A 24,506-nucleotide genomic window follows, 5' to 3' on the forward strand; every position below is an offset into this window, starting at 1 on the left:
CTACCCCATTTTTTCACATGACAGGAAAAAGCCAGATCACATCAGGTACCAACCAGCTTCTTTTATACCTTCCCAATGTTTCTTTGGCACGCAAAAAGCTCTTAATTAACCCTGCATTTAATTTTGATTACTTGCAATGGATGTATAAGTGGCTCAGTCTAAGAAAATAACAGAAGGATTCTGCCTGGGATGCCAGTATACCTGCTGCTCAACACCTTTAAAAGAATTAGAAAGATTGAGTTAGTTTTAGCTAAAAAGGAATTACAGCAAAGTTTCTGCACACAAACTTCTGAGCTTACAAGATCAGTGTTTTGACTTTTTCCAATTGACATTGGTGAGGTTTTTCTTACCAACTGCATTGGAAATAGAAGTGTAATTTTTAAATGTTGTGCATTCTTAATCACTCTGTTTTACTTGCATGCTGATAGCAACTAGTGAAGAAAACTGTTTCCTTTTGAGAATCAATAAGCGTGATTCATTTTTTTTAATGTAAAACTCAATTTAAATTCTATATTTTTTTTGGTATTACTCTCAGTTCTCAGAAACTGGAAATGTTTTTCAATGAATTTTGTATTCATTCGTACTTAACAAATACTCTTTTGAATTGTGTAGGTATAAATGATGGAAAACATTCGGTTTCTAAACACAAACAGCTATATTTAAGCACTACTGAGTGAGGCAGTGCAAATTCCTTTAAGATTCCCCAAGTATGTTTTTTCCTTCACCATGCTTCTCTCCTATTTTTGACAGAATGACACATTTAATGAAACTTTGATAATGGTCAGTACTTACTGCACACATGTTGCCTAAAAGTTTATGAATGTTAATTCTTAGAACAGGTATACCCTGTAACAGCACCTTCAGTACATATACTGTACCTCAGAAGTTCCTGGCTGTTACTGCTGTAGACCCCCAGCAGTCTGTTTCCTTACGGTAATGAGTTTACTGATGATACTTGGTTAATAAGAAATAATTCAAAGTTTTTGGCCTGAATAAAACTGCTGTGGTATTGACATGTTGGGGGGGAGTCTGCTACTTTTATTTTTTCGAGCATACAATAAAATGTATTAACTTCCATTGGCACCTACTTCAGAAGTGTGATCTACAAGTTATACTACATTCTAAAATGTTGATCTTGTTCAATAAAAGTTTCTAAAAAAAAATAAATAATCAAAACCCCCACACTTTGGCTGGACTGAAAAGTTCTCTTAGACTTAATTTCTGTACTAGAAAAAAAAAGCGGCTAGAATACTTTGAAAAATTCTGGACTAGGCTTTAAAGATGACACAAATTTGTTTTACAATTTGTGTGCTCACTTATATCCAGTTGATCAGATTGGACCTTATTTACTTTAGTAACTCACTAAATATTTAGCTGTAGAACAAATGAAGCATTGCATTAATGAAGTTAATTACACTATCTAAGGCCATTATTAGGGTTTTGCTCCATTGCATGTTATCTTGGGGCAAGGCTCCGTTTTTTAGTTTGGCTTTTGTTTTTGGTTTTTTTTTCCTTTATCGCTTATTTACTGCTTTTCATGTTTTTCTATTTGGTGTTACATTCAAAAAAAGCACATTAAAAAGCCTGGGTTTATTTTCCTTTTTGATTCTGCTTTTTGTGTTGAGTTATATATTTAAATATTAGCAATAACCTGCCTTAGGCTCATATTTGAGACTTAGTTACCTCATCTATGTTTTTTTTTAAATAGATGGTAAAGGTGATACCTTTTAAATAGCAGTGACAAAAACTACTGCTGCTAATAAATTGAAAAAGTAGTTAACTTTTTGCGTTATTTTGTTCAATTATTTTAATCCAAAAAGATGACTTTTTATGTTGGAAATCCAGTATTAAAAGAAGATCCTGTTGTTGCTTTTTAAATTAAATATATCTGCACAACATTTGAAAATATTGTTAAAAGGTAGAATCTCATCTGTCTACTGAGTACTAACTTTTCTAACAAATACTAGATTTTCTGATTTGTATCTAACTTTTCTGTATATCTTAATTTTTCTTAACAATCTTTGTGTGCTTCTTCTCATGAATGGCTTGTGGTGGTTGAATAAATATATGGAGCCCTCTTGTTACTAATTGTAGTAAACTGTAGTTTGAAGTTCAACAGCCTGTGGAGAATAACAAGATATGTTGCAATACAGTATTTTGTACACCGTTACTATTCAAAGTAATTGGCAGTGCAGAAAAAAGTAGTGTGGCATAAAGTGGTGTATTAGAGATAATTGAGTAATTACGCGATGATAAACACAGGTTCACATTATAAGCCTGAACAAAACAAATAAGTGTAGCAGGACTGAATTATTTTTTACGTTACCCTGATTTTTGTCAGTATATCAAAACCAGTGATGATTGGTTAGCTTTTATTTTGTGCATCCCCAGAAGAGCTAGAAAGGGATGGTTATATTTGATGCTTTTTTTATATTCAGTGGTCTGATAAAATGCAGTTGTTAGATCTGAGGCCCTCATATTTTTTTTCCACAATATGAATGATCTTTCCACTCTCTATGAATTGTATCCTATCTGAACAGTGAGTTTGACAAGGAATGATACAGTTCAGAGGAGTTTTTAAGCGTTATGTTATCTCTTAGATTTTATAGGATGCCTTCATTAAATCTTTTATTTGTTGTTTTCCTACAAAGCTGAGGCTTAAGTTAGGATGCTATGTAAAAGATTTTCCTTGATTTTGCTTTGGTTTTTTGTATGCAATCTTTTTATTTCAGTGTCTAAAATTTTAAGAAATGCCAAGTATAGGTAGACATTAAACATGCATGGGATAGCAACATGTAGTACTTTTAGTGCTTTAGTAAGTTATTTCTTAGTTCTACTCAAAAATATTTCAGGAGTAAGTAGTTTACATATTTTAAGTATCTTTGTTATTCAAACTATCCGAATTTGTGTTATCAAACAATTACTTGTAGCTTGCTGCTAAAATACAGAAGTAAATGTTCTTTGAAATGAAAATGTTTTGTGTGATAGCTTAACTAATGTTGTCATAACATGAATGCGTTTGTTTAGGACTCAAATTATTTGAACCTTGCTTTCTTTTCTGTTTTGTCTTTGCTTTCCCTTTTTTCAATGTTCTCACGAAATAGTTGCCAAAACTGACTGTGGCATTACTTCTGTGAATTCTTTTATGCAGTCTCTCTGTAGACTGTATGTTAGCGCATTTTGGTCAAATAAGCACTGTAAAATCAGTTATGTATTCTCTGGATGTCTCTTCATTTGAATAGGCGCTGGTTCTCAATACAAAATAACCAACTTGTGTACCAGAAGAAATTTAAGGTAGGTATCAAAAACTGGCTTGGGATAGTTTGGGGTGTGGGTGATGGTTTTCCTGATTGATCGGGGGAAGGAGAAGCAGTGCTGACATGGGTAGCCTGTGTGGTCTTCAACAACCTACTGCATTTTCTAAATTACATTCTCCTTTGAGAAAATGAGACTTCTCCCCTTGTAAAATGAGACTTAATTGCTACACTTCCAGATTTTGAGATTCCTGCACAGTGACTTGTAAGCACATACTTTATTTGCTGTGGGTTTTGTTACCTTGTTGCAGAGAAGGTTTATGAAGAGCCTTAAAAGTTGTTGGTCCCAAAAGGCTTGTACGCACTTGGTGGCAGTGGAATATTCCGTGCTGTTTTTCGAGCAGTTGTGTTTAACTCTTTCAGGACTTCCTCCTTCCAGTTGCTTACTGGGTTCACATATCCAATTTAGCAACGGGGGAGAGAGGCGGGGAAAAGAAGGCATGAAAGCATTTGTTATAAAACAGTCAGGAATGTTATGTACATGTATTTGATACTGAAAATATGAGGCGATTCAGCAGCCAATGTCTGTCTGCTTGCTGGTGGGAAAGTACAGTTGTATATTACAGCGATGAGTGCAGCTCTGCCCCAAGCTGTGGAAGCCAGCCTTTTCAACCAACATTTGGGCCTGTGCTCCTTTATTTACTGTTCTAGAATCTGCTTATGCACCACATAGCTGTAACTGTTCTTCGTGTTGGAAAAAAACAGAGAACTGTATGGAGATGGGAGGCGGGGCGGGGGGGGGAGCTAAACACAATTAATTTCTCTTCAGTGTTAACAGATCAGAGGTTATTCCTTGTTACCTGATACTATCAAATTAAGGGGTTTCATTTTTGTGGTTGGAAAGGAAGGAAACTGTTGACTTTGAGCACATTTGAGTTGGGCATTTTGTGTTTGTGAATTCCAATTACATTTTTATGTTTTTTAAAAACTCACCTTTAAAATGCCATTAGCTTAGAATAGAATTCTTATGAATTGAATCAAATTTTCAAAACCACTGCATCCAGCTTCTGGGTTTTGTACTTGGCACTTATAATACTGCTGATTTAGGTGTAATCTTTCTGATTTATTTGTGATTTAATTGCATCTCTTAGAAAGTATCTTTGAACTCCTTTGAATACTGTTGTTTAAATTTAAGATGTTGATTATTTAGTACATTGGATTGCAGGTAAAAAGTAATTCTCCAAAGTTTGCATTAAATTTTCATTAAATACAACTAAACACTAAAACTTATCTAAATACTTCCTGCTAAGTATCTCTGATTCTACCTACTTAAAATTATATTTTTGGAGGAAAAATTTGTGTAAACAAGCAAATATAATTCAATGATAAATAATTTGGGATTATTAGCAACTTTATTCTCTTTCCTCTATGTGACATTTTTGTTGATTTTTGTCTCTTAGGATAATCCCACGGTAGTTGTTGAAGACTTGCGGCTTTGCACAGTTAAACACTGTGAAGACATAGAAAGACGTTTCTGTTTTGAAGTGGTTTCTCCAACAAAGTAAGAAGTGATGGAACACATTTATTTAAAAATAAAAAAGTCATTGCATTCGGTTGTCTTGAAATGCAAGATTAACATTTCTCTTGGAGTAGATCAAAACAGAAAAAGTATCTGAACAGTTCTCTTCTCTGAAATATTTGGTAAGAGAAGTGATGCTGTGAGAAGTGTTCCTAGTATTCAGTTTACTTTGGCATTAACATAAACATGCATTCTTGTGCTTTAAGCATAAAAGGCTTGTGGTTGTGGAGCTGTTGGGGCTTAGTAGTAGCTGATGCTATCAAACTACATAGTAATGTAGAAAATAGATCTGCTTCTCCAGATTTCTGATTGGTGTAATGAGAGAGAAACATACTAACAAGCTGTTGTCTCCAGTAGTGTTATATTACATTTGAGAATACACTACATGAAACTACCAAATAAAAATATTTTTCAGCTGTAGCAGTGCAGTGTATTGGTTTGGTTGTATTTGGAGAAGCATGGCAGTCCTGCTGCAGGAAGGGCAGGACATGGATTTCTTATTAATGATTTTGAGATGTGACCATATTTAAGTTTTTGATATAAGATCAACCTGCTTTTAGGTTTGGATGTTATCTACACTCCCCACTCCTACTTAACGTTTCTCTTCTTAATAGATTGCTGTCCTAATGTTTGCATCCTCGTCTGTGGTTCACTTTAACGTGCATTTTGCTCCTGCTTGCCTATGCTTTTTCAACCCATAAGTGTTGGAACAGTTTTGTACTTCATGACCTGTTTCCTTTGATTGTTGGTGTGAAAAGTAGTTCACTCTTTGTCAGAGAGCTTTAAAATAATTTTCTCTTGATCTCAGTGAATGAAACTGTTTTGAAGGACTTATACCTGTATCTTGTGTAATTAGTCATGGAGGCAAATTGCATGGGAGGATATAAAAATGAAAAACTTGGAATAAGAAAAGAAAGGGAATAGGAAACTAAGCCATTCCCTGGTCATATCTATATGTTTCAGCATTACCTGCAAATAGTTTTGAAACAAGGAGTTTGCAATTCATAAAGGGTTAGCTGCTTCGTTATCTCAAAATAAACAGGTTTATTAGATGATGCCTATTAAACCATATACTTGTGGTGCTAGCGAGAAACTTTCTCAAGAGTCTGTATTTTATTGAACAATGTGTTATTTGATGTTAGCTGCTTGGTCAGTCTCTTTCAATCTGAGTACACGTGTGATTTGTCACAGAAGCTGCATGCTTCAGGCTGATTCGGAAAAGCTGCGGCAGGCATGGATTAAGGCTGTTCAGACCAGTATTGCTACAGCATATAGAGAGAAAGGGGATGAATCTGAGGTGAGTTTAAAAACCAACCAAACAACAACTGCTCTTTAGATCCTGAAAATTAAAAACAGAGAAAACCTCTTTTTATGAGAGGGAAGGAAAAAAAGAATCCATTGTTTGTCTTCCAGTGGAAATGCAATGAAATTTTGAAGGCTATGATTTATATCTAATCTATCTTTTACTCCATCTTACTAACATTACTTTGGCCTATATGTTTTGATGGATTTTTCTGAAGTGTGATGAAAATTCATAGGATACTCCTATATTCAGTTCTAATACTTCTAAAAAATGAAATATTTTTTCAGTTCTATGGGCTTCCTTGGCCTTAAACGCAGAAGTTATTTTTTTCTATGATTCTAGTGCACAGTCCGTATCCGTAGGACTTCTATTTCTTTAATTTAGTGTGTGTGTCTGTCTTGTTTGTTTCTTTCTTTTCTTTTCTTTTAGAAACAGGAAAAGAAATCATCCCCTTCTACTGGAAGCCTAGAGTCTGGCAGTGAGACAAAAGAGAAGTTGTTAAAGGGAGAAAGTGCTCTACAGCGAGTTCAGTGTATTCCTGGTAATGCTGCCTGCTGTGATTGTGGTTTGGCAGATCCTCGCTGGGCCAGTATCAACCTAGGAATCACACTGTGCATCGAGTGCTCTGGGATACACAGGTTGGGGAACTCTTCAGAACTGTATTTAATTTGTGCATTGACTTAATTAGGAAGGGTGGTGTTTGCCTCTTCAAATGTATATTGAAGCAAGATTAGAGACCCCTGTTTGTAAACAGAATTAAGGTAACTGCTTTATTTGCTGTCCTGGTTTCAGCTGGGATAGAGTTAACTGTCTTCCTAGTAGCTGGTACAGTGCTATCTTTTGAGTTCAGTATGTGAAGAATGTTGGTAACACTGATGTTTTCAGTTGTTGCTCAGTAGTGTTTAGACTATAGTCAAGGATTTTTCAGCTTCCCATGCCCAGCCAGGGCACCTGACCCAAACTGGCCAACAGTGTATTCCATACCATGGGACGTCCCATCTAGTTTAGGAACTGGAAAGGGGAGGGCAGGGATTCGCCGCTCGGGGACTGGCTGGTTGTCGGTGGGTGGTGAGCAATTGCCCTGCGCATCATTTGTACATTCCAATCCTTTTATTACTACTGTTGTCATTTTATTAGTGTTATCATTATTAGTTTCTTCTTTTCTGTTCTATTAAACCGTTCTTATCTCAACCCAGGAGTTTTACTTCTTTTCCTGATTTTCTCCCCCATCCCACTGGATGGGGGGGAGTGAGTGAGCAGCTGCGTGGTGCTTAGTTGCTGGCTGGGGTTAAACCACGACATTTGCATAAATTATTGGTAAAGCTGTCTGAAGTAAGACATAGCATGCAGTTACAGGTTAATATTTTTTCATGCTGTTTAGGAGCTTGGGAGTCCACTTTTCAAAAGTAAGATCTTTAACGCTGGATTCATGGGAACCTGAACTTCTAAAGGTATGATAGTAGTTTTGAAACAAGTTTCTATTTGGTACTTAGATTGTTGTTTGAAAGCTTCTGCATCAGAAAGTTCAATGCAGGAAACACTTGCATTTGTATCCAGTGTATGTCTTGCACTTTTGAGTAGAAAATGTTTATAGTTGTGTGTTGGTTTTGTTTGGTTTTTTTTAATTCACACTTTCTTATAATACATGCAGTAGCAATAGTTATTCTTGTTAGAAACTTGTGAGTCAGAACAGCTTAGGACACCTTCAGGTTCACAAATGCAATTTGAGTAGTAAGTTTCATCTGATACTTTCAACATATAAAAAGGGAAGTCTGTTTACAGACCAATAATGTAGTGGGCTGACAAATTTTGGAAGTCCTATATCAGCCTAAAGCATGATCATATTTGAAAATTCAAATGCCAGCTCTTACAGTGAGATCTTGATTTTGTACTCCTACTGGTTTATAGGAGAACACTCATGCAACTGCTCTTGTGTGCTACTCGTGTGCCAAAATTCTAGCTTGAAACATGGTTATGAAAATCATGTTGATATTGAAATACCAAAATAGGAACTTGCGCACTGATGCGTTTGTGCAACTGGGTAACAGTTGCAAAGCATTTGTTTTTAGGTGTGATGTTCTGGTACTTAGGTATTGCTTCTCTGTTCTGAGCAATCAGAAGTCAATGTGAAGAGGGGTGTTGCTTTTGCAGTTTGACCTTAAATAGTTTTAATATCAATGTGTTCATGCTGAGGAAACAAACAAACAAAAACCCCCCAAAACTATACCTCTTATCCTGTTCATGTAAATACCAGAGCTAAATGTTCTATCTGGTATTAGAAGCAAGAAGTCTGTTCATTGCCATCAGTAAGTTTGACTTCATGGGCCAAATTCTTTTTAAAAGTAGTATCTGCAGGCTGCTTTTTGTCTTTGATCTTTTTCTATAGACATAACAGATTATGGTTTAGCAAAAAGCCTGTTGGACAAGATGGAGTAGAGTTGATTGAATTGTCTCTTGCTGACTGATGGGATAAGAATAGCTACTGGCAAAGCTAGTAGAAAAGAGTACCTTTGTTAATGAGGCTTGAAGATGTCACTCTGGACAGAAAAGATTCTTGAATGACAGATGGTAATTTTTGCACTCCTTTTCCAGAAGGGAATGGCACTTTAAAAGAGTGACTATATTTTTTGCTATCTTACTCAGAAATTGGTCTCTCTATTCACTGATTGTTTCATTATCATGATGTAAACCCATGCTTATTTCTGTAAGTGTACTTTTACCAGTGAAAATACTAAGTTGTAAAAATAGGCTAAGTGAGGTTAAAACCAACTAAATAGGTAGATAAAGCCTTTTGCAACTGTATTTGAGTTTGTTTACTTTGCTTCACAGCTTATGTGTGAATTGGGAAATGGTGTTATAAATAGAATATATGAAGCAAAGTTGGAAAAAGTGGGAGTAAAGAAGCCACAACCTGGAAGCCAAAGGTAGTAATTTACCAGCAGTGCCTCTTACTTCCTTCTGTTGTTGCTTCCTTCTGCCTCCAGCTTTAAAACATGCTGCTAGTTAACTATGTAACGCTCCTTTGATTTAATCTTTGTTTCCCCTTATCACCAGGGGATAAACATGTTATCAGTATGTTTTGCTCTCCCCCTTTTCTCACTCTGTGTCTTTACTGGGTATTCCTTCTCTTGGTTACTTTTGGCTTCTCTTGTTACTTTTTTCTTTTTCTGATCTCAATCCCTCCTTTTGGTGACAACTGTATAGCATTCTGTTCTGTCTCATCAACGTGGGCATGTTGATTTTGTTTCCTGTTTACTTTGTACCATTTCAGCCAGCTCTACTTTGTGAGTGCTCCTGGAAGGAGCCTTTGGCTGTGCCTTTTGTTTACAGTGACTTTGTTCTTGAGTTTGACTTTTGTTCCCTGATCCCCAGAATGCTCCCTTCTTTCTGCCTACATTGTACATGAGCTCTGCTGCTTTACAGCAACCTTTTAATTGATTGTACTGCTGTCTTCCATTTCTCTGATGCTAATTTGTGTTTGAAGGTAGTTACCTAATGTTTGGTTCTGCTGTATAAGATGTCTTTTAAAACTTTGGTTTTTACCAGCTTTCCAGTTCTGTGCTGCTTGCTGTCAGGCAGTTTTATGGTATAGAAAACAGCGTTTTATAAAGTGTTGGCAATTTGGAGACAATGATAATGATATAATGTAAGAGATTTGCTAGATATTCCTTCTAGTGGTAACTGTTTTTCAGCAGTATCAATAGTAATACTTCTATAGCCCCTTTCATCAGGTTGTCACAACTGATGTGTACGTCTTAAGAGGATAACCTCAGGTTACAAGAAGAAATATTTCAGTATGCATTATGGAACTGGTGGCTGTGCCTACCTGAGGCTTATTGTTGTTACTGTTCTCTTGTGCAAGCTTGATGTTCCTGTAACAAATGTTACAATTTATATTTACCTAAGAAACTAAATATATGCTATATTAGTTGGTTATTAACAATGTAAAATATGTATAAAGGATTAATGCCAAGAAGTAACATACAGTGACTAATGCTTATTTCTTCCACATACCACTTTCTAAAGTCTACCTGAAAGGAAATATACATATATGAATTTAACAAAATTACTTTCTTTTGACCCTTATGCAAAATTTAATCAAGAATCCAGAAAGAGTTAGATAGTGTCCTTTTCATATTTCTGAAAATGTGCTGTAAGCATGTCTTATGTGCAATGCCAAACTACAGTTTTGGTTACTGGCTTTAGTATGAAATAGATGTTCTTTTAATACATAAAGATACTAAAATATTAGCTTACTAACTCCAGGGATTTTGTATATGACAGGCAGGAGAAGGAGGCATACATCAGAGCAAAATATGTGGAGAGAAAGTTTGTAGAGAGGCAGCCTGTGTCAGTATCTCTGCTTGAATCCGGAACAAAAGTTTTGCCTCAAAGTCAGGAAGAGAAAAGGCACAGTGGCCCTGAAAAATCCCTTTTGGCAGGGGAACAAGGTGCGGCATCCCTAAAAGGTATTTACATGCTTCTCTCCTTAGCTATATTACATATGTTCTTTAAGTAACATATTTTTGTATTAATTGATTTCCTGCCTCATGCAGAGAAATCAGAATCTGTCTTTTAATGGGTCATAGCCTAGTTCAGAAGTATAAGGGAGAAAAGACTTGTTCAGAGATGTGTATTTTTAGGTGGGGAAGAGTTTGTAGTGGGGATGCTTATCTTTCAGAAACGTATTAACCACCTTCTTTCCTCCGTATTTTCATCCTTAATTTTTCCAATAACGTTCTTTCCTGCCCTATCCCTTCCTTACTGCCTGCTTTGTGCTTTGCTAACTTGCATGTCCCAGCGGTTGCTGTAAGTAGCGACGAGGCGAGGCGGGAGTCTCTGTTCTGTCCTGATGAACTAGATTCACTCTTCTCCTACTTTGATACCTCTTCAAAACTACGTAGTAGTAAGTACTACAGCTATGGCGTGTTCAGTATTTGCACTAGTGATCCATTGTGTGTTGTGGCCATCTCCCTGCCTTTAATCTATTGTCTCCAGGCTCCTGCATTGCTTAGTGTTTTCATGAAATAATTTAAGCTTTTTTACTTATCCTGATCTTTTCCTTTCTAATAATCTTTGACTATTATTATGGTTGCAATATGTGACTTCCTATTTTTCTATGGATGCATTAAGAATATTGAATAATTATTAGTAATTTTAAAAAAATCATGTATTCAGGACCAAGTATAAGAGCTTGCTTTATTATCATGGTATCTGTGAAGAGTAGGTAACTTACGGTCTGCATAGTAATTACAGTTTCTCCCCAAAACAGTACAAAGCAGTGACAGTGGGATCCAACACAGCGCTGATGACAGCAAAGAACACCTTGTCTCTACTATATCAGCTAACAGTTTGTATGAACCAGGTGTGTTAGGCTTTGCACTTTAAGATGAAAATTTAATCATTTCTTGGTAGCATGTTCTTGTAAAAGGAGTTAGTACTTGGTGATACAATTCATGTCTCTTCTGTCCTGGTGGGCTGAAACATTTTTAAGAAGGGTAGTAATTGTTTGAGTGACCTTTCTCTCCTCCAGGCTTGGTAGCAAGAATGACATTGAGTTTTTCTAAATGAGTTCAGAGAACTATGTTTTTTCCAGTCAGATGATACTGAGCCAGAACTTTGTGTTTTTTACAGATAGAGCAATGCTGCATTTTGATACAGACAAGTCTCCACAGAAATGCATAATCCTTTTATAAATAGTTAAATCCTTGGAGGTAGAATTCCTGTTAAGTCACAGATAATAGGCTTTTATGTGTTATTTGAGCATTGTTGCTTAATTTTTCTGTTTTCTGCTTATGTGGAATTGACCATGTCTTTAAACACTACCCCCTCTTTATTCAAAGTTTTATAAATTGATTGATGAAATTATTTGCTATCTAATATTAGCATCCTGGTCTGATGGATATTTTGACAAGCTATACTCAATACATCTAAAACATTTATTTATAAAGCAATCTTATTCTTCTACATCACAACACTCTTCTGAGATATGTTTTAAATCCAGTAGTTCACAGCTGTGGTGTACAGGCAAGCAGCATGTGGGTTGGATCCTTTCTTTGGCTGCATTGTAGAAACACTTATGATGCTGTAACTTATGAAAGCTTATATATAACAATGTCTTTATCTCCCAGACTTCACTCTCTAAAACTCTTATTGAGATGAAAAGAAAGATTATGCTTTAGTCCAAAAGATTATAGCCACAGCAAGTAATTGGTAAATGACAATGGTATGTGCTAACGAAAATTAGGTCAGAATGGTATTAGCCTCATATTCAGGTGTATCAAGCTGTTGCAGATAAAGATGTATTTGTATGACTACATCACTACAGGAAATTAGTTTTATTCATATCTTGCAGTATAGGATAAAACACACTTGTAACCTAAAGTCATTTCTTAGAAATGACACGGGATATGTAGATTGAATGATATTCACATGTGCCAGTAACGTGGAGAGAATGTTTTTTGGGCAGTAATAATTCTGTGAAGTGGCCATGCCTGAATGCTAGAATAGGCTAAAGGCATCTGTGACTTCTCCTGGCAGAATGGGGCAACAATGCACAGCATTCTGCAAAACCTGAGCTATCTTATGCTGGAGAAATGACATTTTGGTCAGAATTCCAGGAGGTACCTTATAAAAACAGGGATTAGATAAGCAATTGTTTTGGTTTGTTTTTTTTTCAGAAGGAGACAAGCAAGAGTCTTCTGTGTTCTGTGACTCCAAACAGTCTAGTCCAGGATTGCAGCTGTATCGAGCTGCCTTTGAGAAGAATCTGCCTGATATGGCAGAAGCATTGGCCCATGGAGCTGAAGTAAACTGGGTCAACGTAGAAGAAAACAAAGCAACACCACTTATTCAGGCAGTGCGAGGGGTATGTGACATACAGCACTGACTGACATGGGAGGAGGGGAAGGGGAATAATAGGGATATTTCTATGTCACTGTTCCTTTTGAACTGCTTGCATCACTAATGAATGATAATGTGGTGCTGAAGTTGTCTTTACAATGTTCTCTCAAAGTTGTTTATGAACTATTTAATGCTTTGTTTGGAATTATATAACCTAGTAGTGTTTAAATTTGATATGGAAGCAAATCCATTTTGTTTCGCCACGTGACTCAGTGGTGAGAAGGCAAAATGTGTTTGGCTCTTACTGTAGAGATCTGGTGATGAATTGTTTCTTTGTATTTATTCCGTAGGGTTCGTTGGTTACTTGTGAATTTTTGCTGCAGAATGGGGCCAATGTGAACATCAGGGACATGAAAGGAAGAGGACCCCTGCACCATGCCACGGTTCTAGGACACACTGGGTAACTGTCTGCTCCAGAATTTGTAAATGGCCATCCTTTACTGTAGTTGTTAATGTGAAGCTTCTTCATTTCCCCAAATATTCTGCCCTTTTAATATATTTCAGGTGATCCAGGTTTTTCTCTAAACTTTTGTGGTGAGAGAGGAAACAACATTTTGAATTAGTAGTCTCATCTGCTAGCTAAACACATGCCTATAAACACACTTTGGTCCATTTTGTAAAAACATGTATTTAATAATGCTTTGAAATAGCATGAACTTTTGGTGAAGGCTCATGAGATCTTTTTTTTTCTTCAGAAATATGATACAAGTTGGAGAGAGAGTGGTGTGTGAGGGCCAAGGCTTTTTCTGACGCATTCCACCTGTGTGTTGCACTGAGAGTGTATCTTAAATGTACTGCATTACATCTTGAATTTTGGAATCATGGCTTTTAACTGAAACCCTGTACCACCTCACTTCAAGTGAGGACATAGTAATCTGGTTGGTGGTGCCCAAACTCTTTGCATGCATGAATTCTAAATAGCGTGAGTGCAAGAACTTGGGAGAGTTTAAGATGTAAGCTTAGTCAGTATGCTATGTTTATAAAGATCAAGAATTATAATAGCAGAGAAAAATGAGATCAGTTTCTGTTGGATAAATCAGGCATCTGTGAACTGTATTCTTTCCTGTATTGATTTATCCTGTTCAGTGGTTCTTGTCTGTTGTAGTAAAAGGGATGAGGTTTTTTGGTTCTACAACCTAAGGTGATACAGGAGGGTAGAGTCTTGCTTCTAAAGGGTTCAACTCCTTGCTGCACTATTGTGTGATTTGAGTTAGGCATCTTTCTAATGTGGATTAAATAATTAAAGGTTTTGCTTACTACTGTGTTAACGTCTTAGTTGTTCTAGATGAACAACACTGTTTTGAGATGTTCAGGAGACTTCTGGCAATTTAAGCCAAATATGTTGCATTCAGCTTGAATTTATTTGCTTTTTTCCATTATTGTTGTGAAAATTATTCTTAAATGCTTTTTCTAAACAGACAAGTGTGTTTATTCCTAAAACGAGGAGCAAACCAGCATGCCACTGATGAAGATGGGAAAGATCCATTGAGTATAGCAGTAGAAGCTGCAAATGCAGATATTGTAACATTGTAAGTTGTACATTATGTTTTTGACTAACTGGGTTTTCTTTTTCTGTTTCAAGCTAAAAATATAAGAAATGTCAGAATTCCTTTACATAAACACAGGGAGAGCAAAAGAAAAAGCAGAGTGCACTATCCATAGATGACCTGACTGGTGTGAGGTTCAGGAATGCATTGTAGGTCTTGAATTGTAGTCTTTTTTTAGTGCTTTAAAGATGACATTGTTGTTCTTGTTTCCTAAATCATAGGTTGCGTTTAGCAAGGATGAATGAAGAAATGCGTGAATCAGAAGGACTCTATGGACAGCCAGGTCAATACTCTACTAATAACCATACTGAAATGCAGTATAAGAAGTGTATTCAGGAATTTATCAGTTTACAATTAGATTCTTAGGAGCTGAGGGAAATTGAAGATAGCTTCATACAATAATGTTTTTTATAAACTGACATATGTTAAAGCTTCATTGAAATTCACTGGTGTGACTTTGTCAGAGTATTTAGGGGACTAAAAGGAGAGTGTTTAAAGTACATTATTATAGTAGTGTATGTAACTACAGCCATTACCAACCTGTTTTGCTGGTAGTTGTCCACAGTTTTCTCCTATTATGTTCCATTGAAAATCACGTGATGTTAGGATTTACCTGATGTTATTTAATAGCAGCCTTCTGTCCCAGGTTGCTCAGAGGCAGTTGAGCAGTTCATCTTATTATAGGATACCATTGTCCTTCCTGTGGAATGGTCCTCTTTTTCTTTTTAAGAAAAAATGCTTGCACACCAATGTAAAAATGTACATCAAATATTTCAAAATAACTCCAGACAGAAATAGGAAAGTATTATTTCCTCAAATTTTATTTTTAAATATTTTTATTTGTTAAGATACAAATAAGAAACAAAGCAGTCATTCTTAAGTATGTATTTTTGTATGCATAGTATCTTACCATTTGATTTAAAAAAAAGAAAAGAATTGGCAGACATTTGAGCCAACTGGTACAGGGAAGTAAAAAATTATATTTAATGAATATGTGCAACTTTATTCTCAGGCATTCAGCCCCAATTTACACTATGTTCTGATGTGATATTTATGCAAGCCATTTCTTCTATTATGGTATGCTTCCATAGGAACCTAATTTGATCTCCTGCAAATATCAATAATGAAGGTACACATGACTGTCGAGTTAGCTAAGAACACGCCACTGTACCCGGCAGTAGTGAAAGGCAAGCCTTATTTTTAAGGTTTAGTGCTGAGTACTCTTGGCTCACTCCTATAAAGCCCTTATGTACTTTCCACTGATTCAAAAAGATTATGTGTGATTATGTCTTTTACCGGATTGGGGCTGGAATATACTCAAGGGGCAACGCTGAATCTCATGTCAATATCCCCGATAAACTCTATTAAATAAACCCAATTTGTTTAGTTTCTCCTTAAGAACAGATGTTTTTCAAATTTATTTTTAAACAAATCTTGTAGGAAATTCAGATTAAAACAATAGAAGTATTATAGACACTCAGAATTCAAATGCTTTCTTTGGTAGAGCAACAGATAATTTAAAAGTATATACTTGGTCATGAGCTTAAATGAGGAAGAATTCCCCACTCAGAAAATGCAGCAGGCTATGTATATGAAAAAAGTCTATTGCCAGTTTGGCCATTTTACATGTAAAGCTGTTTTCTGATATAATGCATACTACTTTACCGACAGGCTGAAGGTAACAAATACTGATGTATTTTTGAGTCTCCTGATTTTTATTTTAAGAGGTAATAACTATCAGTTTCAAATAGTAAAATGCCTTTGTTTGAAGGGAGGTAGGTATTTTGATTCAAAAGCTCTGCGCTAAATCATAAATTTAATATTTGGGGTCATTTAATTGACCTGTCACAAATCCAAAGTATTATAAACCAGAAGATATGTTTCTATAGTTTGTACAAAAAGCCTCAGTTGGTTATTAAATGCTACAAATGTTTAGTAAAATGTTTCTTTAATAACAAATACAGGCACTAAGATGAAAATATGAATGTGTTTAAACTGGAGATGGGGGGGACTGTTTTCCCTGACACCTTGTATAATTTTTTTTTTTTAGACAGATTCTTCAATTAGGTAGACAAATTAAAAAGCTGGCTAAGTCTTTCATTGAAAATATCTTGACCTTTTTATCAGTTTGTATTACAGTAGAATCTAGAGACTGCAGTTGATACAATCTGATCCAGATATCTTACAGATAGGATCAGATCATTGTAAACAGGCAAGATTGACAATGGAAACTAGAGCTACCACAAAGGATAGAGCTTGCCCAAAATCAGGGGGAGGGTATCCTTAGGATAGTTTTTGAAATTCAGGCCACAAGCTGTAGCACAGTGTCCCAGCCGCAGATCTTGCTGTATCTTTGGATAGCATAGTTCTGCTCTCCTCGGTTCTTTACTTGCTGAAGTCTCTTTTAAAAGTGGAGGTAAATATTTGTGTATTTTAAATGTTCATGTCTGCTAGCCTACTAGAAGGGTTGTGTAAATGTGTAAGTGTATGCACAAAACCTCTCTGCTCTTGCAAGGTATGATATCTTTACGTGGTCGTAGAGGTGGCAGGTCTTTTTCACTGCATATACATGTTCAATTATCTGCACTGCCCTTATTTTAGAACTCCTCTCCTCCAAAATTATGGTTCTAGAAGAAAATAAGGATTTTCAAGACAATTGTATGTTTGGTGGGAGCTATGTGAGGGTAAATATCGATGTATGAGTTTGCTGTCATCAGAGTGAAGCCAACTGCCTATTTTTCCGCTTCAGTAATGCAGTTGATAAACAATTACTAATGTAGCTAATGGCATCAACATTTCTAATTTAAATATACCTGGCTGGTTTGAGCTACTGAGAGGATGTATATATTTCTCTGTGAGGTACAGTTGGTCTTCCAAAATATTGCTAGAATGGGAACTAGCTGAAAGTAACTTGTTCAACAAAAAGTTCATTTCTGGTGGTAGAAGCCATATGCACCATTGTACTGTTTCTCATATAATACTTGAGTGCTCATCTTCTGGTGCTACAGTATGTCTGCTAAATATTTGATATTAGTTTTGCTACTTTTTTCTTTCTATCTTTTCTTGAATGTATGATGTGTGCCTTTTGAGTTACTGTGGTGTTAAATGGTAAAGCGGTGTTATAGTATTTTTGTACGTAAAATTTGCACTTTAGGGAAAACATTGCTTGGAAAGGGAATTTCCAGAATTCAATTTTAGAGTAGGATTTTAAAATAATTATAAGGTTTACAGTATTAAGTATTTTAATGCAGCTTACAAACTAAAGGGACACTTTATTTTAGTCTATTTTTGTATGCAATATTTTTGTTATGTAATAGAGCCAAAACAGAGCCACAATGTATCTTGCAAAAATCCTTTGTTTTTTCTTTCAAGTTAATTTGAAAGAACCAGATATGGCAACTTGAACTACACTACTAGTTCACCAGTGGAACCCACTTCTGTATTAAAAGCATAATTGCTTTTATCATACAAGCTTGATTCCGATTTGTGCTCTTCGTAGCTGTTCTTTTGGTGAATGCTAAAACTCCCTTCATTCTGTGCTTATCTCTCAGTGCAAGCAGTTATCAGAACTGTTACAATAAAATGTGTCCTGTGCCTGCTTCATCTCTAGAACATACTTGAAACTAAATCTGAAAACCAGAAGGGAATTTCACTAGAGCTGACTTTTCCTAGTAGAGCCATATTGAACGTATTTATCTTTTAAAGTCTGGGAAGAATTGTGTCATTACATTTTTATATAAACCCACATGCCATGCATGTTAAATATTTCTGGAAGGTCAGTTATCATTTCTGAAAGTATTTTCAAATGAATGGGGTCTCATCTCCAAAAGAACAATAGTTCTAATATTGGAAATGTGCATTAAAAGATGGAAAAAGAAAACAGTTTAACTTTTCACTGTAGTGCAAACTTTTAAACACACAAATATTCTTTTTTAAAGCTGCTCTTTGGAAAGAAAAGTGAAATAATACTTTTCTTCTGCAATCATTTTGGAAAAAAAAATCTTCATGTTCAACATACATTATGAGAGAGATTTTGGGTTGATTTTTTTTGTCATGCTACGCTAAAGCTGTCGGCAAGGAACAGTAGTGCTGGGCTCTTGTGTCCTATGTGGTCGTGTGTGTTGGGAAGACAGCAAAATTTGGATGGCTGCATAGTTCCTGACCAGACCAAATGTTTTATGCAATTAATTCCCTTTGAAGGCAATAGGGTACGGTTAATGTTTTAAAATGAAACCTGAACTCAAGGCCCAAAATGCTGCAGCAGATGAAAGAATGTGAAAATGTCCATTTTAAAGTGGCAAAAGAATGACTTGGCAATGACTCAAGAAGTAATCATTCCTGAATGTGTTTTCCTGTGTAGACAGGGAGGGGGAGGGAGATGGGCCTGGTGGAAATTGCTGCCATCCCGCATTTTGGAATATGTACTAGTAGTCAGGTTGTGTTTAAGCACAAAGGGTGAAGATTTAAAAAAAAAAAAACAAACAAAAAAAAACCCAAAACAAACAAAAAAACCCCCAAAAACCCAAACCCCAAATGAAAGACGTTTAAGGAAAGTATTATCACTTTTATAAATAAAACTAAAAGATGCAATGAATGTTCAGTAATGCATGTAAAAATTTATATTTGCTGAAGTAATAGACCAAAAGGATTTATGAACAATAATTTCTCTATTTAGGATTGCTTTTTTAATACTATTGCTTGCTGATTGTTTCTTTCATGGAGACTTCTGTCTGGCTGTAAGACTTCTGACCTCTGTTTCCAAGTAAATCTTTATGCCATAATTCCACTTTTCTGAAGAGAATCTTGGTTAGCACTTCCTTGCAAAAACAAGGATTTTATTCTTTAATAGCTAATAAACATTTTTCTTTTCACATTGCTTTAAAATGCTTTTGTTTTTCCTTTCTAACTCTGAACTTTCCTCTGTGTGGCTGCCTGAGAGGTACAATTTCAGGTATAGTTTGGCTTTGTTTAATTTGCTTCTACAGAACATGCATGCAAGTTAACAGTCCCAAAGAGTTCACATCAGCATCATTCTATCTATAAACAATCTTTATACGTGAATAAGTGTTATACAGTGGTAGCACAGTAGGGCATTTGTGCAATGGTGGGTGATGTTAATTATCACAAATGTTTAAAACTGTTTCCCTTTTCTTTTCTATCTAGGAGATGAAATTTATCAGGACATTTTTCGTGACTTTTCTCAAATGGCATCAAATAATCCAGAGAAGCTAAACCGTTTCCAGCAGTCAGATTCCCAGAAGTCTTAAGTGTCAAGAAGGAAAAGAACCTGATCCTTAGAGTGCAACTCTTTTTTTTTTTTTTTTTTTTTTACTTTAACAGAATGAATTATATGCATTTTGTTAGATAGTTTGGATAAAATGACCACTCTAATGTAGCTTTAGATTGTGGTAGCTGGGGAAATGTATGAATTGTTTTATGTTCTACAATACGTATACCTCAGCAGCTGAAGAAAATGTTTAGAAAAAGGAATACCTGCTAGCTCAGTATAAAAATAGTACCTGTTAGCAAGTACCAAGTTTGTCTGTGGTTCGTACATAAAGTTAGCAGTGTGTAGCTGTATGCGTTGCAGACTCCCGATGGCAGGACGAGCAGACCAGCTTTGCTATTTAGTATTGCCTACTGTCATCTGTCTCCCTATTGCCATAAAGAATGTGCCTCTGACAAGAAGGTCTGGGTTGCATTTTCTGGGACTGTTTGGAAGGGAAATCGGATAATGACTTCTTGAGTTGTCCTTCTGTTTGTGGGCCTATAACTTAACAGGTTCTCTTGTTCCTGTGCCGACTCTGGTTAGAGGTAGGCTGTTAATAACAAGACATGGCAACTCCTGCTCTTTTGTAAGTTCTTTCACAGTGGAAGCTTTAACACCAGGCTGGCCTTTATGCTAGTGACTGCGGGTCAGTCACAATAGGTATACATCCTGGAGGACCAAACTTCTAAGAGCAGTCTGTTTTCCTTTTTTTCTCTTAACTTAAACTCTCTGTGCAGCAAGTATACTTTTAAATGAGCATGTGGAACCTCTCATGAAAAATAAACTTAATCATTCTGGACATGATGTGAGGTTTGTTTGTAGTATTTTGACATCAAAACTTGAAATTGGAGACATGAAAGTAAATATTGAGCCAATGGAGTTTGTGTAGAACAGTCGTACGAAGGCTGTTTGTTACCTTTTCTTTTTGCTGTTCTCACTACTAGCCATAAGCTGAGTATATAAAGTCTCATATGTAATGCAGCCATGCTAAATTGAGGGCAATTGATCCTTTTTACCAGGAAGCAGTATCCTTTATATAATCTGCAAAGAAGTATATGGATACATGTTGTCTAAACTAACGTGTGCACAAGAAAACCTAGGAACTTCACCACACATTTTAGCGAAGTAATGAATGAGCATAGTCTCCAGCTGTATTCTGAGGGCAGCAACACAATTTGCTTTACTCAATAGTGAGCTCCACTCTGCTGATACGCATGCATAAATGGTGTCTGTAGATACGTGCTTATGTGTCAGGTTATTTAATACCTAGACAGTAATCACCTGAAGCCCCAAACCAGCAGATGCCATTCTTTATGCTCTATTTGTCTGCCCTGTGGACAAATTGAGAACTTTTAGGTAACATGCTATCAATGTGAGTTTTTAATAATCCTAATAGCCATGGCATTTTGCTAACCTGCTGTTTAAATGTATTTAGGAAATGAATTGGCTTTTCTCCAAGCTGGCTAAGCAAAATTGGGTAAACAAATTCTGTAAGCTATGGTAAAATTAAACTTTCTGGCACGTTAAATTTCAACAATGTATTTCAAATATTTATAATTTTGCATCAAATGTATAATAATGCATCAAATCTGAATGATTATTGCTGCAAAGCTAATAGCATTTTAGAATTGTCCAATAGATTTTTTCCAAGCATAAGAATCTTACAAAATAGTTCTTTTTTGTGTATGGTCTAATTATGCTAGGAAAAGCAGATTCTGCCCATTTAAAGAGTGCGTTTAGTCTGAATAATAAGAAACTTAGGAATATCACCTGTAATAAGCAGTAATTTCTAGTAAGTTGTTTTTTAAATAGCTGTCTGTGAAATTATAATATACTTCCTAATCTGCAGTATTTAACAGCAATGGATGTTTTAGTAGATCTTAGAGAAAGTAAAATTCTCAGTGTACAGATGGGACAATGTAGGATATGACCATGTATAGTATACACTTCAGACATAGGTTTTTCCAAAGATTTGTCTTTTGCAGCCTACATGACAGGCGGTATATAGTGTGATCGGCTGTAATGTAAAGCTACCTAAAGCTTAATGGCATAATCGCTATCTCAGTCCGTGCTGCTGAAAAAATGTCCAAGACACGTATTTAAAATCTCCACTGGTATTTTCCTTCCTAGCCACAAAAATCTGTGACAAATTTTGCAGGATGACTTCCTGTAGACAAAAAAAGTTTCTTCCCAGTAGCTCTGCAGATCCATGTGCTGCATTCCCGACTCTCATCTGTCTGGGAAGCAGTATCAGTCTATTTATGCTAAAGGACTAATAACATAATATACCTGATCCACAGACTGTATTACTCTTGTCAGGAGCTCTGGAGTTGTAATGGTTCAGGGAGCAGGTATGTCACTTCTGATCCTGCAGCCTCGTTCCCCAATCCTTTTAGGTACTCTAGGATGTCTAGTACAAAGTGCATGCAATTAAAGCTTTTTTCAGGTCGGGTGCAATACATATGTTTAATATGTTGCTCATCAGCAAAAATGAATATGCCCTTAAGTTACATGAAATGTATTGAGGGCTTAGTCCTACCAGACACTGGCAGGCTCAGTGCTCCAGGGCCTCTGTAACTCACAGGATTCAGTCCTCAGTAGTACAAAGTATGATTATTACCAGGGCTCTGAAGGTCTGGATTCTATATCAAGTTCTGACTCAAGCGCTAATCTGCTTTTCAGTAATATTGGGAAACTTCCATTTTTATTACAATAGGAATCTGAGTATAACTAGAATAGTAGTCAGTAAGGCTCCATTGTGGGTTAGCATCTTGTACTCTGTACAAGACGATGGAAAGCTTCAATTCCAGTTCATGTTTCTCTGTAGGTGTGAAACATAGTAGGTCTTAATTGGTGAGGTACAAAGCAGTAGATTCCTAACACAGTTTAAAATCAGCTTTCACATGGATTTATAGTAATTTACTAGATATGAAGGATTTTATAATATTTTTTCTAGCCAGTTAGATCATATGTTCTAGAAGTCTCTTGGAAAGATGTATGTTGAGGAGCTCAACGTATATTCTAATGCATCTTGATTTCAGAGGTGTAATTTACTTAACATTGCATGTTGATTCAAAGAGTGTTCGTGGGGTCTCCTTAGTGGTCTGTATTGTACTGATTGTTCATAGGGTTTCATATTTTATGTTAATGTCAGTACAGGGCATATAAACTTCTTAATTATCATACTGAATTATGCCACTGAATTATATTAGACATGCTGGACTTTGTTCCCATAAATTTGGGTGAAGGCGGTAGATGGTAGAAGTCTTTCTTTGCTTTCACAAGCTCCACATACTGAACGCACAGTCTGAAAGAACGTTAGTTGTTCATTAGTACATTGTGGACTTCAGTCTCCTTACCAATTAGGACCTAATCCAAGAAGTCACTGAAATCAGTGGCAGTATTTCCACTGATTTCAGGGGCTTTGGATTGTACCTTGTGTGGCTTCTAATGTTAGCGTGTTAAAGGATCCTGTATTAATACTGTGTTTTTCACTTTGTGGGGTTTTATATTTTACCTCTTTATATACTGAGCTGAAATAGTTTTAGAAAATGCAACCAGACCTTCCAACTGCTGTCAGCAAATCCCCGTACAAGAGGAATTTTCTCCTGTTCTGCAGTATGACATCAGTACACACATGTCCAACTTATTAGAGTTCTCCTTGATAGAGTAAAAACTTTGTAGCACTAAAGAAAAAAGGTGAGAACTAGAATTAGCACAGGGTTGGCTGTGATGTTTTCAGGACTTCGGTGCTTCCCTGCAGCCATCTGTTTTACAGTGTGGATGTTAACTCTGCTTCTTGATCATGAGAATCTCAAATGACACAGTGACTATCAAAGGACCATTTGATAGAATTACAAATGATGTGTGAGTGCTAAAGCCGTAACGTTTTTATACTGTCAAAAGGACTAAGCTGATTATTCTGGTTATTTAATACACTGAAAGTATTTTGAGAGTCAGTTTTGCAGACTAGCGTCTCTGCCTGTTCACTGCTGGACACTTTTTCCGAAGTTAGAGTTTATGCCACTTGTTTGTGCAGCCTGATAGCTGAAATGTCTTGTTTGCACAACAGTGCATTTTTAAGATGGGGACAACTCCAGAAAGGCAATACGGGGCGGGGGGGGGACGACTAATGTGCCGCTTTGGTATACCCCCTTTCAGATGCTTGCTTTATCTTCCTGCATACAGTATTTTCTTGTTTCTCTTCCCATGGAAGGAGATGATAGAGGAGGAAAAAATCCCGCTCACTTTTTTTGTAAGGATCCTAGATTGTTCATGTTTTAATAGAGAAATTGTCGTTTCCTCAAGCAGAGAGGTAACTCTGTCTGAAATAATGAACTTTTTTTTTTCTTCATCCACGCGTCTCTCTGTACTTGGTGTTTTTTAAGCATTCCAGCAGTAAAATGCTTGCGTTCCCCTGTGAACCCTTCCCCCCCCCCCTTAAGGTGTAACTGTAAAGAATGTATAACCGGCCCTAGTTCGCATTTATTACGTCTGTAGCCTCTGTATCTAAAACTTGACTGTAGTTTTCTGTAGTTTGCCATTGTAAATGAGAGAAGCGCGTTCTTACCTTTGTAGTTACTTCGCGGACTGTACATGCTGTAAGGATTGTAAATACCGGACTCGATTAAACCTTTGTACGCTGCCGGCG

The 24,506-nt window shown here is 36.2% G+C and overlaps 1 protein-coding gene across 6 annotated transcripts in view; it reads left to right on the top strand.

Annotated features, from left to right (window-relative positions):
- ACAP2 (ArfGAP with coiled-coil, ankyrin repeat and PH domains 2) overlaps positions 1-24,404 on the top strand; it is a 71,479-nt gene extending 47,075 nt beyond the window's left edge. For 2 of the 6 annotated variants that reach the window (XM_010568379.1, XM_010568384.1), the window contains exons 11-25: positions 25-45; positions 3,243-3,294; positions 4,715-4,815; positions 6,025-6,130; positions 6,566-6,774; positions 7,518-7,587; positions 8,966-9,060; positions 10,421-10,605; positions 11,409-11,501; positions 12,817-13,004; positions 13,330-13,439; positions 14,458-14,568; positions 14,808-14,869; positions 19,750-21,211; positions 21,474-24,404. In XM_010568379.1, the coding sequence (XP_010566681.1) occupies positions 25-45; positions 3,243-3,294; positions 4,715-4,815; positions 6,025-6,130; positions 6,566-6,774; positions 7,518-7,587; positions 8,966-9,060; positions 10,421-10,605; positions 11,409-11,501; positions 12,817-13,004; positions 13,330-13,439; positions 14,458-14,568; positions 14,808-14,869; positions 19,750-19,853 (1,507 nt within the window). In that variant the 3' untranslated portion in view covers positions 19,854-21,211; positions 21,474-24,404. The remainder of the gene's footprint in view (positions 1-24; positions 46-3,242; positions 3,295-4,714; positions 4,816-6,024; positions 6,131-6,565; positions 6,775-7,517; positions 7,588-8,965; positions 9,061-10,420; positions 10,606-11,408; positions 11,502-12,816; positions 13,005-13,329; positions 13,440-14,457; positions 14,569-14,807; positions 14,870-19,749; positions 21,212-21,473) is intronic. The other 4 variants (XM_010568380.1, XM_010568383.1, XM_010568381.1 and 1 more) reach the window with 4 other exon arrangements.
- Positions 24,405-24,506: the final 102 nt, after the last annotated feature.

The sequence above is a fragment of the Haliaeetus leucocephalus genome, unplaced genomic scaffold (genome assembly GCF_000737465.1).
Source record: "Haliaeetus leucocephalus isolate CR32 unplaced genomic scaffold, Haliaeetus_leucocephalus-4.0 Scaffold240, whole genome shotgun sequence".
Lineage (NCBI taxonomy): Eukaryota > Metazoa > Chordata > Aves > Accipitriformes > Accipitridae > Haliaeetus > Haliaeetus leucocephalus.